Below are 14,389 nucleotides of genomic sequence, written 5' to 3'. Positions count from 1 at the left end.
GGAGAGAGAGAGCGAGGGAGGGAGAGAGCACGAGAGAGAGAGCGAGCGAGTGAGTGAGAGAGAGAGAGAGCGAGCGAGGGAGAGGGAGAGAGGGAGATAGAGCGAGGGAGGGAGAGAGAGAGAGCGAGGGGGGGGAGAGAGAGCGAGGGGGGGGAGAGAGAGAGCGAGGGAGGGGGGGGAGAGAGAGAGAGCGAGGGAGGGGGGGAGAGAGAGAGAGCGAGGGAGGGAGGGAGGGAGAGAGAGAGGGAGGGGGGAGGGAGGGAGGGAGAGAGAGAGGGGAGGGAGGGAGAGAGAGGGAGGGGGGGAGAGAGAGAGGAGGGGGGGGGAGAGAGAGAGAGCGAGGGAGAGAGAGAGCGCGCGAGAGAGAGAGAGGGAGATAGAGCGAGGGGGGGAGAGAGAGGGAGGGAGAGAGAGAGAGCGAGGGAGGGGAGAGAGAGAGCGAGGGAGAGAGGGAGATAGAGCGAGCGAGGGAGGGGGGGGAGAGAGAGGGGGAGAGAGAGCGAGCGAGGGAGAAAGTGAGGGGGAGGGAGATAGAGAGAGGGGGGGGGGGGAGGGGGGGAGTAGGGGGGAGGGAGAGGGGGAGACAGCACACATTATTGGGTATGCTCTTGTCCTGTAATGGTTGTACAGGACAGAAGATGTACTTTGTGTGCAGACTGTAAGCAGGGACTCTGGTAAGAATAGTTCTGACAGCATAACTAAGAGCGAGAGCCATTAGGGAACACAGAGAGCGCTGGAGACAGATCAGCACCTTTAACTAAAAGCAAATCTTATTAACAAAACGCTTGTCTAAACAAATAGCTTTTCAGTGTAGACTTATAGATTGATGCCGTGTTTGAGTCAGGGGTGTTTCTCCAGCTTCAAGGTGCGAGGGGCTCATCCCCCAGCGTCTCGATTTAAATAACGCTTCTTGGTGTAATCCTGGCAAACCCTTATGAGTGACTGCAGTGAAGGAACATTAATCAAGTTTTTCATTTTATTTTATTTTAATATACCTGAAACATACAATTAGAGAGACTTTAAGTGTGTTTTGTGTGTATGATATATTACTGAGAGTCACGTTCAGATAAGCCACATTTAAATTAATAATGTAATGTTCTGCATCGTAGCTTAGTGGTTAGTACCTCTGGGGTTCGGGATTCAAATCCCGCCTCCGCCCTGTGTGCGTGGAGCTTCCTCCGGGTTTGCTCCAGGTTTCCTCCCCCAGTCCACAGACATGCGTTGTAGGCTGATTGGTGTTTCGGAATTGTCTGTTGTGTGTGTGGTGGTGCCCTGTGATGGGCTGGCCTGGGATAAGCTCCAGGCTCCCTGCGACCCTGTGTAGGACAAGTGGTACAGAAGATGGATGGATGGATGGATAGCTGGATGGATAGATGGATGGATGGATAGCTGGATGGATGTTCTGCATTGTACTTTTACACCTGAAACTGCATCTGAAAAAAGTGGAATAAGCAACTACTACAATAACATAAAGGTGGCGTTTCTTCTTGCCTTCTATCTCTAGCATCCATATAAAGTACTGCATTAAAATCATTGCTCCTTTTGTTTCAGTTCAGTAATTTCAGTGTGTTTATCTTTCACAATGTCTAATCATGGCTTATTACAATGAGTGTAAGCTGCTGAACAGAAATGATATTTTGTTGAATTTTACAAATGCTAGCTAGACAAGCAATGCTGTCAGTCTGTGCGAGCTATTTCGTCTCGTATTTCGCTGATGTGAGATCTTACAGCTACAGTACTATACTGATAAAAAGAATAACACAACATTCCTCTACTCTGTCCTGGGAATGTTGAAAATGACTTATTGAAACACAGTGAGCTCTGTGGCAGCAACTGAGGTGTCATTTTAGCCAGAAGTCAAGTGGGTTTTTATGGTCATTCCTTTATACAGCTTGTGTAGATTAGAATGAAATGTTGTTTCTTCAAGACCATGGAGCAGAACAGAAAGAACCGAAACCTAGCTCCAAAGTCGGATAAAATGCCCAACTTCCACAGCCTCTTTCTGAGGCACCGTACATTGGAGAGGTGCATTCTGGGTACTGAAGAACTCTTTATAAATGTTATATTGTGGTGCGTGCAATCCGGAGTTATCGATCACTTCATAAATGCAGACGATTCTCATTTTGGTAATGGGCAGGTTCACATGACCAGTGCATGCTCTCTCTCTCTCTCTCTCTCTCTCTCTCTCTCTCTGTCTGAAGCCTGAAAAAAGGTGATGGACTGCATTAGAAAGACATTTTAAATAATAAATTAAGAAAATACTTTCTTAATACTTTCAAAATCTGAACAAAAAATTATCGCAAAAGGTTTGGGGTCTTGACGCAAAACATCAGGGCTTAAGCCCCCAAACCTGCCCTGTAGTGACGCTCCTGATCCGAGTCATGAACACATATTGGAAAGCTTTTCCATACCTGTGGGGATTTGTAGGAAGAATCTCATGAAAGTCCATCCAGAGTTACTGTGAGATCAGAAAGATTACTTCTAGCTACACGTGGTCCTAGTACAAGTTCTTCTGTCTTATCAGAATTAAGTAAGAGGAAGTTAATAATCATCCAACGTCTAATGTCCTTTACACATTCCTCAACTTTATTAAGCTGCTGTCTGTCCTCTGGCTTCGCTGAAACATACAGCTGTGTATCATCAGCATAGCAGTGGAAGCTAATTCCATGTTTATGAATAATTTGACCTAGAGGTAGCATATATAAAGTAAAATGCAGTGGGCCTAAAACAGAACCTTGTGGAACACAAACTTTGTATATGCATAGAGAAGTCTACATTTACATCTTTGCACTGATAACGATCAGTTTAATAAGACCTGAGCCAGGAGAGGACTGTTCCCTTAATGCCAACAACATTTTCTAATCTATCAAGGAGAATAGTGTGATCTATAGTATCAAAAGCTGCACTAAGGTCAAGTAACACAAGCAGCGAGACATAATCCTGATCAGAGGTCAGTAGAAGGTCATTTACTACTTTAACTAACGCTGTCTCTGTGCTATGATGAGGTCTAAATCCTGACTGGTACATTGAAACTAAACTCTCAGTCTGAATCCAAACTGATGTAGTTTTGTCTTTATCTTTTCTGTCTTTAATTCACTTCACAAATTGTTTTTTGTTAAGACAGACAGACAATCAGACAGACAAGAGAAAAAAGGGAGAAACAGGAAATTGATGAGGATCTGTTGGTTTGCAACATCTCACAACTGTGAGACCCTCCCTTATAGGGTAAAAACAACACACACACACACACACAAAGAAAAGTCCTACATTTTCTTTTCTAGTTCCCACAGAGGCGAAAGTGCTGAGCAGATACTGATACTTCAGATGAAATGCTAAAACCACACAGACACACACACAAACTCCTACACACACACACACACACATGCACAAACTCCTACACAGACAGTCTTTACTGGCACACATGTTGTGACACATAGCATTGTGTGATTCAGTGGTGCAATCCCTGCACACACACGAACACACACACACACACACACACACACACACACACCCACCCCACTGAATTCTGCACCATATTGTCCCACATACTGGAATTTTATTAATGCCCAAATTAAATAAATGAAAAGACAATTATGGCCGAAAAGTCAAATTAAAAATGGCTTCTGTGTAAAATTTTATTCTCATTAAATAATGTTTTAATGTTTATAAAATAGGGCCATGTGTAAAATTTATGTAGATGTTACAATAAGTTATCATTTTCTTTTTAGAGATTAAATATAGGCACAAATTCTTTATAATTTATTCAGATGTCACACTCTGTTTTAATGAATTTTAGCGAGTATTTTTTACAAACATTGCTCACTTTTTATTTATAAATTTAAACACATGCAGTGTTATATTAATCTCATAAAACTTGTAATTCCATAAAAACACTCTTTTTAAAATAATCACGTGTTAATATATTTATGTTCATTTCATCATATCTAATCTAAACTTTGTTCTGTACAGAAAGTGCATTATTATTATTATTATTATTATTATTATTATTATTATTATTATTGAGGTTATGATGATGTCAGCTTTCTGTGTTGGATTTTAAAATGGCGTCAGTACGAGATGACATGCCGCTCGTGTTCCCTCCACATGGCTGCGTTTAGCTCGTTTCTCACACACACACACACACTCGTTGCACACACACTCGTTTCTCACACACACACACACACACACACACACACACACACACTCGTTTCACACACATATATATATATCACCATGCTACGCTGTTTTATTCACAATAACGCACGTGTTCGTCGGTATCTGAAGCGTGTGATCTCTGCCTCGTCTCTCAGACGTTACCCGAGTGCTGTTTAGAAAACACTAATATTTATCCTGTTTAGGGTTTGGGATACAGCTAGGATTTTATTTTTGATTTAGGACTGATTGATTTAAATCTGTGTAGATTCTTTTGTCTGTATTAAACACACACAGACACACACCTGTGCACACATACTGCAGCTTCCTGTCTCTCCCACTCTCACCCCAATTCTTTGTGTTTGCAGTTTCTTCCCCTCTTTCTCATCCCCCCTAACCACGCTTTCCTGTCTCTCTCTCTCTCTCTCTCTTTCTTTGTGTGTGTGTGTGTGTGTGTGTGTGTGTGTGTGTGTGTGTGTGTCTCCCACTCGTCCCACCTCTGTGTGTTTTCGAAGAACTTGTCTGTTTTTAGAATAAAGAGATGCGGCATGCTTATTTTAGGATTTTTCCTCAAATCTCAGACCTGAGATTTCAATCTCTCTCTCTCTCTCTCTCTCTCTCTCTCTCTCTCTCTCTCATCCCTTCTGTCTTCTGTTTAAACCCACTCTCTCCACATCACTTGTCTGTTCCTCACACGTTTACTCTTTATTTTTGGCGTGTGAGCAGCCAGGTTTGCGTGTTGCACGTGTAATGGAGTAGGCAGTGAGAAAGTGTCATCTAGGCTTACAAACAATCTAAAGGTTTTTATAATCTTAACTTCCACCCAATTACGCACAGAATATGATTAACACAGACTAATGAACTATACTAAAGTGTAATAATGAACTAATTAAGTTAATCATATATACGCTGGCTTCGGAACGTATTCAAACCCTTTCTTTTTTTTTTAAATGTACTAAATTTCATTTTCCATCCATCAGAGTTCCACACATTAATCCATAATGAAGTGAAAATATGTTTTTAGAAATGTTTGCAAATGTATTAAAATCAGAAATCTCTCATTTAGATAAATATTAAGACTCTTTATTCAGTACTTTGTAGAAGCTCCTTTGGCAGCTGTTCATCTCTTCAGGTTTTACAAACTGAATCTGGGTCATTTCTTCCATTCTTCCTGGCCAGTCCTCTCAAGCTCAGTTGTGAACTGATATCTTCAGGTCTTTGGACAGATGTTCTGTGGGGTTCAAGTCTGGGCTTTGGCTTTGCCAGTGACGGACATTCAGAGACTTATCCCGAAGCCACTGCAGCATTGTCTGAGGTTGTGTACAATCTGGAGTGGGGTTTTCTTTAAGGACTGTGCTGTATTAGGCTGCATTCAACTTTCTTCCCGTCCCTGCTGCTGAGTCGTACCCCATAGCGCAATGCTGCCATCACCATGCTTCACTGTCTGCACTGTATTAGTTAGTTACAGTTACATTTATATAGCGCTTTTACAGACGCTCAAACCTCTTTATGGGGGGTGGGGCATTTATGAGCCGTACCTGGTTTTGCTGGACGAACTGTTTGGAGTTCAGCCTGAAAATAAAAATTTTTCTCATTAGACCAGAGAATATTTTTCCTCATGTTGGAAAAAGTCGGTATGTCTTTTTTTACTCAGGAGTTCAATTCAATTCAGTTTATTTGTATAGTGCTTTTAACAATGAACATTGTCACATGGTCTCAAAGCACCTTTACAGTAATCCGTATATAACATTTTTATGTAAATTTATATTTTACATCGATCGCTAATGAGCAAATGAGAGGCAATGGTGTCAGGGGAAAACTCCCTGAGGCAACAAGAGGAAGAAACCCTGAGAGGAACCAGACTTGAAAGGGAACCCATCCTCATCTGTGATTATAAATCATTCCACATTCCACACAGCTGTATAGTATAAAGTCAAGCAGTGCATAGCTGCTAACCTTTTCTAGGATCTTGGAGATAAAGAGGAGGTTTGATATTGGCCAATAGCTGGACAGCTTTAATCAGGGGCCTGTTAGCTGCTTATTTAAAGGGTTTAGGTACATAGTCAGTGCTCAGTGAAGAATTTATTGTTTTTAGAAGAGTTTCAGTTGCTTCTGGTAGTGTCTGTCTGAATAAAATGTGTAGATAAGTGATCTAGTATACAAGTTGATGATGAGGAAATTAGTTAAATTTGTTCAGTCTCCTTGAAGGTTATGTGGTTCTGTTGTCATCTACATGGTCAGTTATCAAATTATCCGGATTTCATTTAGTATTCAAATTTCTTGACTAACATTTTCTATTTTATCATTGAAAATCTTCATAAACTCCTCACTACTTCATATTGATGGTGTATATACTGCTGCGGTGGTCATATTTCACGTTAATTTTTCTACAGTATTAATAGGAACCTAGGATTATTTTTGGAATCCTTTATTAAGGTGGAGAGGAATGTTGATCTAGTAGTGCTACGAGCCTTTCTGTAGCCCAGGAGCCTGTCCTTCCATGCAGTCTGGAATACTACTCAGTCTGACACCATTTACATTCTGATTTTTGACTTGTCTGTTTTAAGGTGCACATGTGTTTGTTATACCAGGGTGCTAGTTTTTACTCTCCAAATGTTTTTCTTTTAACTGGTGCTACATTATGTTTAATATAATACTCAATAAAGTATAAACAATAATCCATTTATAGGTTTGGTAAATATAAAAGTATAAAAGTATCAACTATAATCTCTAATAAAGTAGAAATACAATCCACTACAATGTATTAATCATAATCCATCAGATCTCTCCCTCATGTTGGATTCCCTTAACAGCTCTGTGTACGAACCCGTACAGGATGCTGATTTAAAATGGGCATCATTGAAGACACCTTTTTTGTTGGCAGTTACCTGAACCTGGGGTTCCTGTCTAAGGTTATGTCTCCCAAATCTGTGAACCAGGCGATTGACCTTGCAGTATACTATGAAGGTTAATCTGCTGAACATTTCCTACTGTGTCCAGAATGTGCCTTATGGTACTGTTTGAATTGGTGCCAAGACATGGGCTGCTTGCTTCTCTAAACAAAGACTGGCTCACTGACTGACAGAAATTTTACCAATGGCTTATGAACAGGCTGGAATTTCAGCTCCTACTTGGATGTTCCATTCCGTTACGAGGGTTTCATCCTCCTAAGAGGTGTGCTGCTCCAAGAGATCTGAACCACAGATATCTAGGTATCAACATGTACCTTTTCCAGATTCTACAAGGTCAGCATTGCCCTTCTGATGGTTGAGTGCAATGATCATCTCCAAACACATTTCTATTCATAGGTGAGATGGTTCCTCATGACCTTTGACAGAGGTATCCGTGTGTTAAACCCCACCCAATGGTGGTTAAAAGGGGTGAAATAGAATGCTAGTTACAGATGAAAACGGGATTGTATGAACATTGGATAACCACTAGGGTTCTCTATCATTTGGAACTGTCTCCGGATCGAGTAGGCGTTAGGTTCCAGGAACCAAAATGACGGGGCGTAAGATATTTATAACAAATACTACCTCACTGTCACGTTGTAATTTTGTTGAAGAGCCATGGAGGGAGTGAACATGCACAAGAGCATATCCAGGTGTTAGACACTGCCCCTTGTGGTGTTCAAAGAACCATAGTTAAATTCAGCCCCAGCATTATCTCTGATAGTTTCTGCTCCATCAGAACCACTGTCCTGAATCCTGCCCTTTGAATAGGATAGGTTTTATCATTACTCAAACATGATCACTACATAGATCTGTCTGTCTCTCTGTCTGTCTGTCTCTCTCTGTATGTCTCTCTTACTTTGACCTTTATCACAACTGATGATGCAAATGAAGATCCTATATGGCCATATGTGGACACGCACACACTGACATGTGTCCGTGTGTGTGTGTCCGTGTGTGTGTGTGTCTGTGTGTGTGTGTAAAAGAGAGAGAGAGAGAGAAATGGATGACACAGAATTTCCAGTAACTGAAATTGAAACATGCTTCATGGTGCATTTGTGAGAGAGACAGATAAAGCCTGATGTGGGTGGATATGTTAGTGTGTAGCATCTCCTGTGTAACAGCCACTTAGCGAGCAAGTGAACACACACACACACACACACACACACACACACACACACACACACACACACACAGTCTCCTTGGTGAGTGTGTGTGGAGTGTGACTGAGCAGCAGACTGACAGTGAGACGGGTGCAGTAAGACGGGTGCAGTCTGAACACTAACTGAGTTTCCATTCGTCAGCCTGCTGGGAAAACGAAACACACACTATGTGTGTGTGTGTGTGTGTATATAGGGTGTGTTAGTGTGTGTGTGTGTGTATAGGGGGTGTGTGTGTGTGTGTGTGTGTGTGTGTGTGTGTGTGTAAGTGACACAATGGGACATGTCCCTGTCCACAGACACAGACTGAGCCTCATTTATCATTCTTTTAAATGCTTGCATTAGCCGAACCCAACTGAAATGTTCAGCTGAATTTACCGTTTAGGAAGTGTTGCTTTTCTTTGTGCTCGTGTGCGTACGGTAATCACCTGTAACAAACAAAGTGCGTTCCTGATGCAGCTAATTTGCATGTAGTGACTCCATAAGACTCCATAAAAGTTGAAGTCCACAGACAGCTGGGAGCATGAAATGAACAATCAGGTTAAAGCCGCTCTTCTGCCCATAAAAACGTGTAATAATGTATAATATTAATAATTAATTATGAATAAATAATTAATAATCCTACAGGGTCTCGGGGACCCTGAAGCCTATCCCAGCTAGCATAGGGTACAGGACGGGGTACAGCCTGGACAGGGTACCAATCCATCGCAGGGCACAATCACGCACACACACACATTCATACACTACGGACACTTTGGACATGCCAGTCAGCCTACCATGCATGTCTGGGTGAGGAAACCGGAGTACACGGAGGAAACCCCCGCAGCACGGGGAGAACATGTGAACTCTGCACACACACACAGGGCCGCAGCAGGACTCGAACCCCTGAGCCTGGAGGTGAACGTGTTAACCACTACGCCAGCGTGTAGTAATATGCAATCAAATATCACAGAAGCTGTATGGCTGTACTCAAAGTTATTTAAAAGTGCCATAAATGTTTAAAATAAATGGCTAGTGTCATTGTGGTTGATGGGGAGAGAGAGTATGCCCCTCCCACCCTGAGAGCACGCCCAGTTTTTCTCTCTTGGTCTCCCGGCCCATGGCTGGCTGTGGCATCATCGGGATTCAAGCTTGTCATCTCCACATGATCTCCTGAGTGTTGTGCCACTCAGGAGCCCCGAATTTGTCTTAATTTATCGGTTTGTGTTGGCTCACTTTCTTTATTTTTTATATTCTTTAATTAATGGCAATAAAATAAAATGACTGGTTTTCACAGAATGTTCTGGATGTAGCTCTGAGTCCCTGAGTGAGTGAACTAGCGTGAGAATGTTTTTAAACGAGACTCTAAAGCTCTTCTGTAAGTGGCTCCAGATAAGTGCTGCTAAATGCTGTAAACATGTGGGGTGTGTGTGTGTGTGTGTGTGTGTGTGTAAGTGACATGTCTCTGTCCATATACACAGTGTTCATTAGTGTGTGTAGCATGTATGTTGGTGTGTGTTGGAGTGTGTGTAAGTTAGTGACCCTGTCGTTCTTCATGTCACTGTGAGGGAGAAGTGTCTTCAGTGCAGTAATATCACATTTTGATTAGAAGGTAGTTCCCTAAGTAGGCAGCATATTTAGGCAGCTTTGATGCGGAGGAACCCAAACCTGGTCATTTATTCATCCTCAACCCAGCAGCTGTGGTAGAGATTTGCCATTTTGAAACTGTTTCTCATTGGATACACGTTAGCCACGCCCTCATCCTCAACCCAGCAGCACAGAGTTAAATGTGAAGACCGTGTGTGTGTGTGTGTGTGTGTGTGTGTGTGTGTGTGTGTGTGTGTGTGTGTGTGTAGGGATCATTCCATATCAAGTGGTAAAATAATTGCAAAGTTGTTTGCTTGACAGTTTTGAATTGTCCTAGTTTTTTGGGTGATTATTTATTGACAGTGTGAAGCCACCCGTTTTGTTTGATTTGATTTGACTTGGTTTAACTACGACGGCCATCTTAGTGTCATGGCACACAACACATTTTGGTTATACAGCTGTTTATGGAAATATTTCAGCTCAGGATGGACGTAGCTCCTTGGAACTAAAACTGATCTCTAGAACACATTATAAGGTACATGGACATATATAAACATTTTGCACATTCATGTTCCTAAGACTTAAAACTTACAGCGTCCTCCACTAATATTGGCACCCTTGATAAATATGAGTGAAGAAGGTTGTGAGAATCTTTATTGTTTAACCTTTTCATCTTTTGTTCAAAAAATTTAGAACAATGCTCTCATGGATATCAAACAATACACAGGTTTATCAAAAATATAGATTTGTTAAATATAGGTGTGCAACAATTATTGGCACCCTTTTAGTCAATACTTTGTACTAGCTTCCTTTGCCAAGATAACAGCTTTGAGTCTTCTCCTGTTTCGAGTTCTCCGCCAATTTCACTGGGGGACTCTCCTCTTCAGTTCACCCAACAGGTTTTCTATGGGTTCAGGTCAGGGGACTGGGATGTCCATGGCAGGACCTTGATTTTGTTGTCAGTAAACCATTTTTGTGTTGATTTTGATGTATGTTTTGCATCATTGTCCTGCTGGAATACACTTGAGTTTGTTTTTTGGGAAGTGGTAGGTTAAGATGTAGGACTTCTGATCGGAAGGTTATAAGTTCAAGTCCCTGCACTGCCAAGTTCCCACTGCTGGGCCCTTGAGCAAGGCCCTTAACCCTCAACTGCTCAGTTGTATAAATGAGATAATTGTAAGTCGCTCTGGATAAGGCCGTCTGCCAAATACTGTAATGTGATGTATTGTTTTTGGAAGAGAGTAGAGGCTTTTTTCTTGAAACCCTTCCAAACAACTTGTGGTGATGTAGGTGACACAACTAACTTCTGCAGTTCTCCAGCTGTGATCCTTGGAGATTTTTTGGCCACTCGAACCGTCCTCTTCACAGTGCGTTGAGACGATATAGACACGCATCCAATTCCAGGTTGATTCATAACATTTCCAGTTGACTGGAACTTCTTAAGTATTATTATTTTCGATGCTTGTGCTATTTTCTTATAGACACTTCCCATTTTGTGAAGCTCAACAACCTTTTGCCGCACATCACAGCTATATTCCTTGGTTTAACCCATTGTTATGAATGACTAATGGAATTTGGCCTGTGTGTTACCTCATATTTATACCCCTGTGAAACAGGAAGTCATGGTTGAAAAACTTCCTGTTCCTAGTCACCCAGGTGTACTAAAAAAAGTTAAAATATCAATGGGAATATACTTCAAACATATTTTTCTCATATGAATTCAGATTTTTTTTTGGATAAACTTGTGCTGTGTTTGATATCCATGAGAGCAGAGTATTTTTGTGAAATTTTTTTTTTAAGAGAAGATGAAAAGGTTAAACAGTAAACACAATTTTTCACAGCCTTCTTTGCTAATTTTTACTAAGGGTGCCAATATTAACGGAGGGCACCGTAAGTCCAAATGTGTGTGTATTAGTGTGTGTGTATTAGTGTGTGTGTGTGTCTATATATATATATTGGTGTGTATGTATGTTGGGGTGTGTGTGTGTGTGTGTGTGTGTGTGTGTGTGTATCGGTGTGTGTATCGGTGTGTGTGTAGTGGTGTGTGTGTATCGGTGCGTGTGTATATATTTTGGTGTGTGTGTGTGTATCGGTGTATGTTAGTGAGTATATCAGTGTGCCTGTACTGCAGTAATGAAATCTGATACAGTGATTATATAAAAACGTTCATATACTTGACATATTTGTGTGTATCGGTGTGTGTGTATATTGGTGTGTGTGTGTGTGTGTGTATCGGTGTGTGTGTATATATGTTGGTGTGTGCGTGTGTATCCATCCGTGTGTGTAGTGGTGTGTGTGTATCGGGTGTGTGTGTGTGTGTGTGTGTATATGTTGGTGTGTGTGTAGTGGTGTGTGTATCGGGTGTGTGTGTGTGTGTGTATATGTTGGTGTGTGTGTGCTGTATCGGTGTGTGTGTATGTTAGTGAGTATATCAGTGTGCCTGTACTGCAGTAATGAAATCTGATACAGTGATTATATAAAAACGTTCATATACTTGACATATTTGTGTGTATCGGTGTGTGTGTATATTGGTGTGTGTGTGTGTGTGTGTGTATCGGTGTGTGTGTATATATGTTGGTGTGTGCGTGTGTATCCATCCGTGTGTGTACTGGTGTGTGTGTATCGGGTGTGTGTGTGTGTGTGTGTATATGTTGGTGTGTGTGTAGTGGTGTGTGTATCGGGTGTGTGTGTGTGTGTGTATATGTTGGTGTGTGTGTGCTGTATCGGTGTGTGTGTATGTTAGTGAGTATATCAGTGTGCCTGTACTGCAGTAATGAAATCTGATACAGTGATTATATAAAAACATTCATACACTTGACATATTTTCTGTTTATTCTGAAGACGGCTCACGTCTCCTAAAGATAATAAATTATCCACTGTACTCACTTTTACCTGAAATTTCCTGTTTCTCTGGAAACTTTGTGTAATTACATTGTTTACGTTTATGCAGTGACACACCACAGTTACTCCCTGTATTCTTCTACACACACACACACTCACACACACACACAGTGTACAGGTTTGCAGATTATTGTCTTTTCATTTAAAACAAAAAGTGTCATGAACCAGTATATTTAGTTTATATACTGTAAAATATACTTTTTAACAAATATTCTATCATTAATATGATAAATTTCAACTCTCTCTGTGTGTGTGTGTGTGTGTGTGTGTGTGAGATGATGTGTTCAGAAAGCAGTGGGAGGGTGATATCCGCTCTGACACACATTCTACTGTCGACTGCGCTGATGTTTCGGATGTGTGTATGTGTAACAGGAGTGTGTGTTGAGTTTGGCGGTTCGGTGTTTGAATCAGCGAGGTGTGTTTTTGAAAACACACATACACAAAACACTGAATCAGGAGTGTGTGTGTGTGTTTGTGTGTATGTGTTTTGAAATTTATCTCTTAAAGTTGATTCATTAGATATGAGGCTAATATTATGATATAGTAAGGGAAAGTTTATAGCCAGCGGTTTAGCATCATGCATGTGTACATCATCACACACACTTGCCTCAGGGTGTCTGTAAGGGAGCAGATTACAGTTATAAAATGATCGTTTTTCCACTTTACTCAAATACACTTTCTTTTGCCAAGTTTAATCATCTTTGGAGTGACAGTAGAATTACATTCAGACATAGCATCTAAACCTAAATAATAAACTTTCATGTTTTCAGTGTTTAAGTTTCTAAAACTTAGCGGTCCGTGCATAAAGTTTACATCCATGCTAATTCCATGTTGTTTTCTGATTGAAACTTAAACATTAAAACAGCTGAGAGTCATTTCGCAGTTCTCTTTATAAATCTGCTCAAATGTTTACGACCTTTCTGACACGCAGTAGTTTATTTATTTGAATTTGTGCCCAAGTTTAATCAGCTGAGTTGTGCATTAGTGTGAATCAGAAAAACAGCTCTCACACACACACACACACACACACACACACACTAAATCTGGAAATATCAGCATTACACAGAGCCCGAGAAGGAGATCAACATGTACGAGTGTTTACCAGCATGCAGAAAAAAAAAGACATGAGAGAAGGAAAAAACCCCAACCAGAGATTCACAAAACTCCAGACCAGACATCAGGGGACCTGAAAAGTCCAGAGAACTGTAAAATGGAATAGAATTGCACGTTTATATCACATTCAGAAATGTGAATTTAATTATTTCGATATTAACATTTTAACAGTAAAACTGCAGCTGATTTGTTTATCATAATTCTTTAATTCTTTATGTAGAAACAGTGGATTAAATGTGTTGCTTGGTTTTCATTATTATTTAGAATTGATGCCTTTTTCTGTTTCTTTCATCAATTGAGTCAATATAATCTAAATATAATGTATATAATATATAATATAATAATATGTCTTACTTTTAATTTTATAAGGTGATTATAATTGATTATAAATAAATATACCACCATAAAAACAAATGAAACGTTAATGCTCGTATTTTATTTCAATGATTATTTGAATTAAAATATATTTTATAGCTAAAAAAAATACAGGTTGTTTAGTGTATATATAATAAATTATTAATGGACATAAAATGTAGTTAATTGCGG

The 14,389-nt window shown here is 40.5% G+C and overlaps 2 protein-coding genes across 3 annotated transcripts in view; both read left to right on the top strand.

Annotated features, from left to right (window-relative positions):
* Positions 1-718, top strand: part of malsu1 (mitochondrial assembly of ribosomal large subunit 1) — a 97,577-nt gene extending 96,859 nt beyond the window's left edge. The window contains exon 3 of the mRNA XM_053638233.1: positions 656-718. Coding sequence (XP_053494208.1) covers positions 656-718 — 63 coding nt within the window. The remainder of the gene's footprint in view (positions 1-655) is intronic.
* The window catches only part of zbtb7b (zinc finger and BTB domain containing 7B), a 31,813-nt gene continuing 18,018 nt past the window's right edge, over positions 595-14,389 (top strand). Inside the window, exon 1 of one of the 2 annotated variants that reach the window (XM_053638902.1) lies at positions 595-1,474. In XM_053638902.1, coding sequence (XP_053494877.1) covers positions 1,346-1,474 — 129 coding nt within the window. In that variant the 5' untranslated portion in view covers positions 595-1,345. Of the gene's footprint in view, positions 1,475-2,276; positions 3,226-14,389 lie in introns of those variants that run through there. The other variant, XM_053638998.1, reaches the window with a different exon arrangement.

This window comes from Ictalurus furcatus, chromosome 1, assembly GCF_023375685.1.
Source record: "Ictalurus furcatus strain D&B chromosome 1, Billie_1.0, whole genome shotgun sequence".
Classification (NCBI taxonomy): domain Eukaryota; kingdom Metazoa; phylum Chordata; class Actinopteri; order Siluriformes; family Ictaluridae; genus Ictalurus; species Ictalurus furcatus.
The sequence above is the reverse complement of the archived record's forward strand: the minus strand, read 5'-3'. Positions and strand labels throughout refer to the sequence as shown.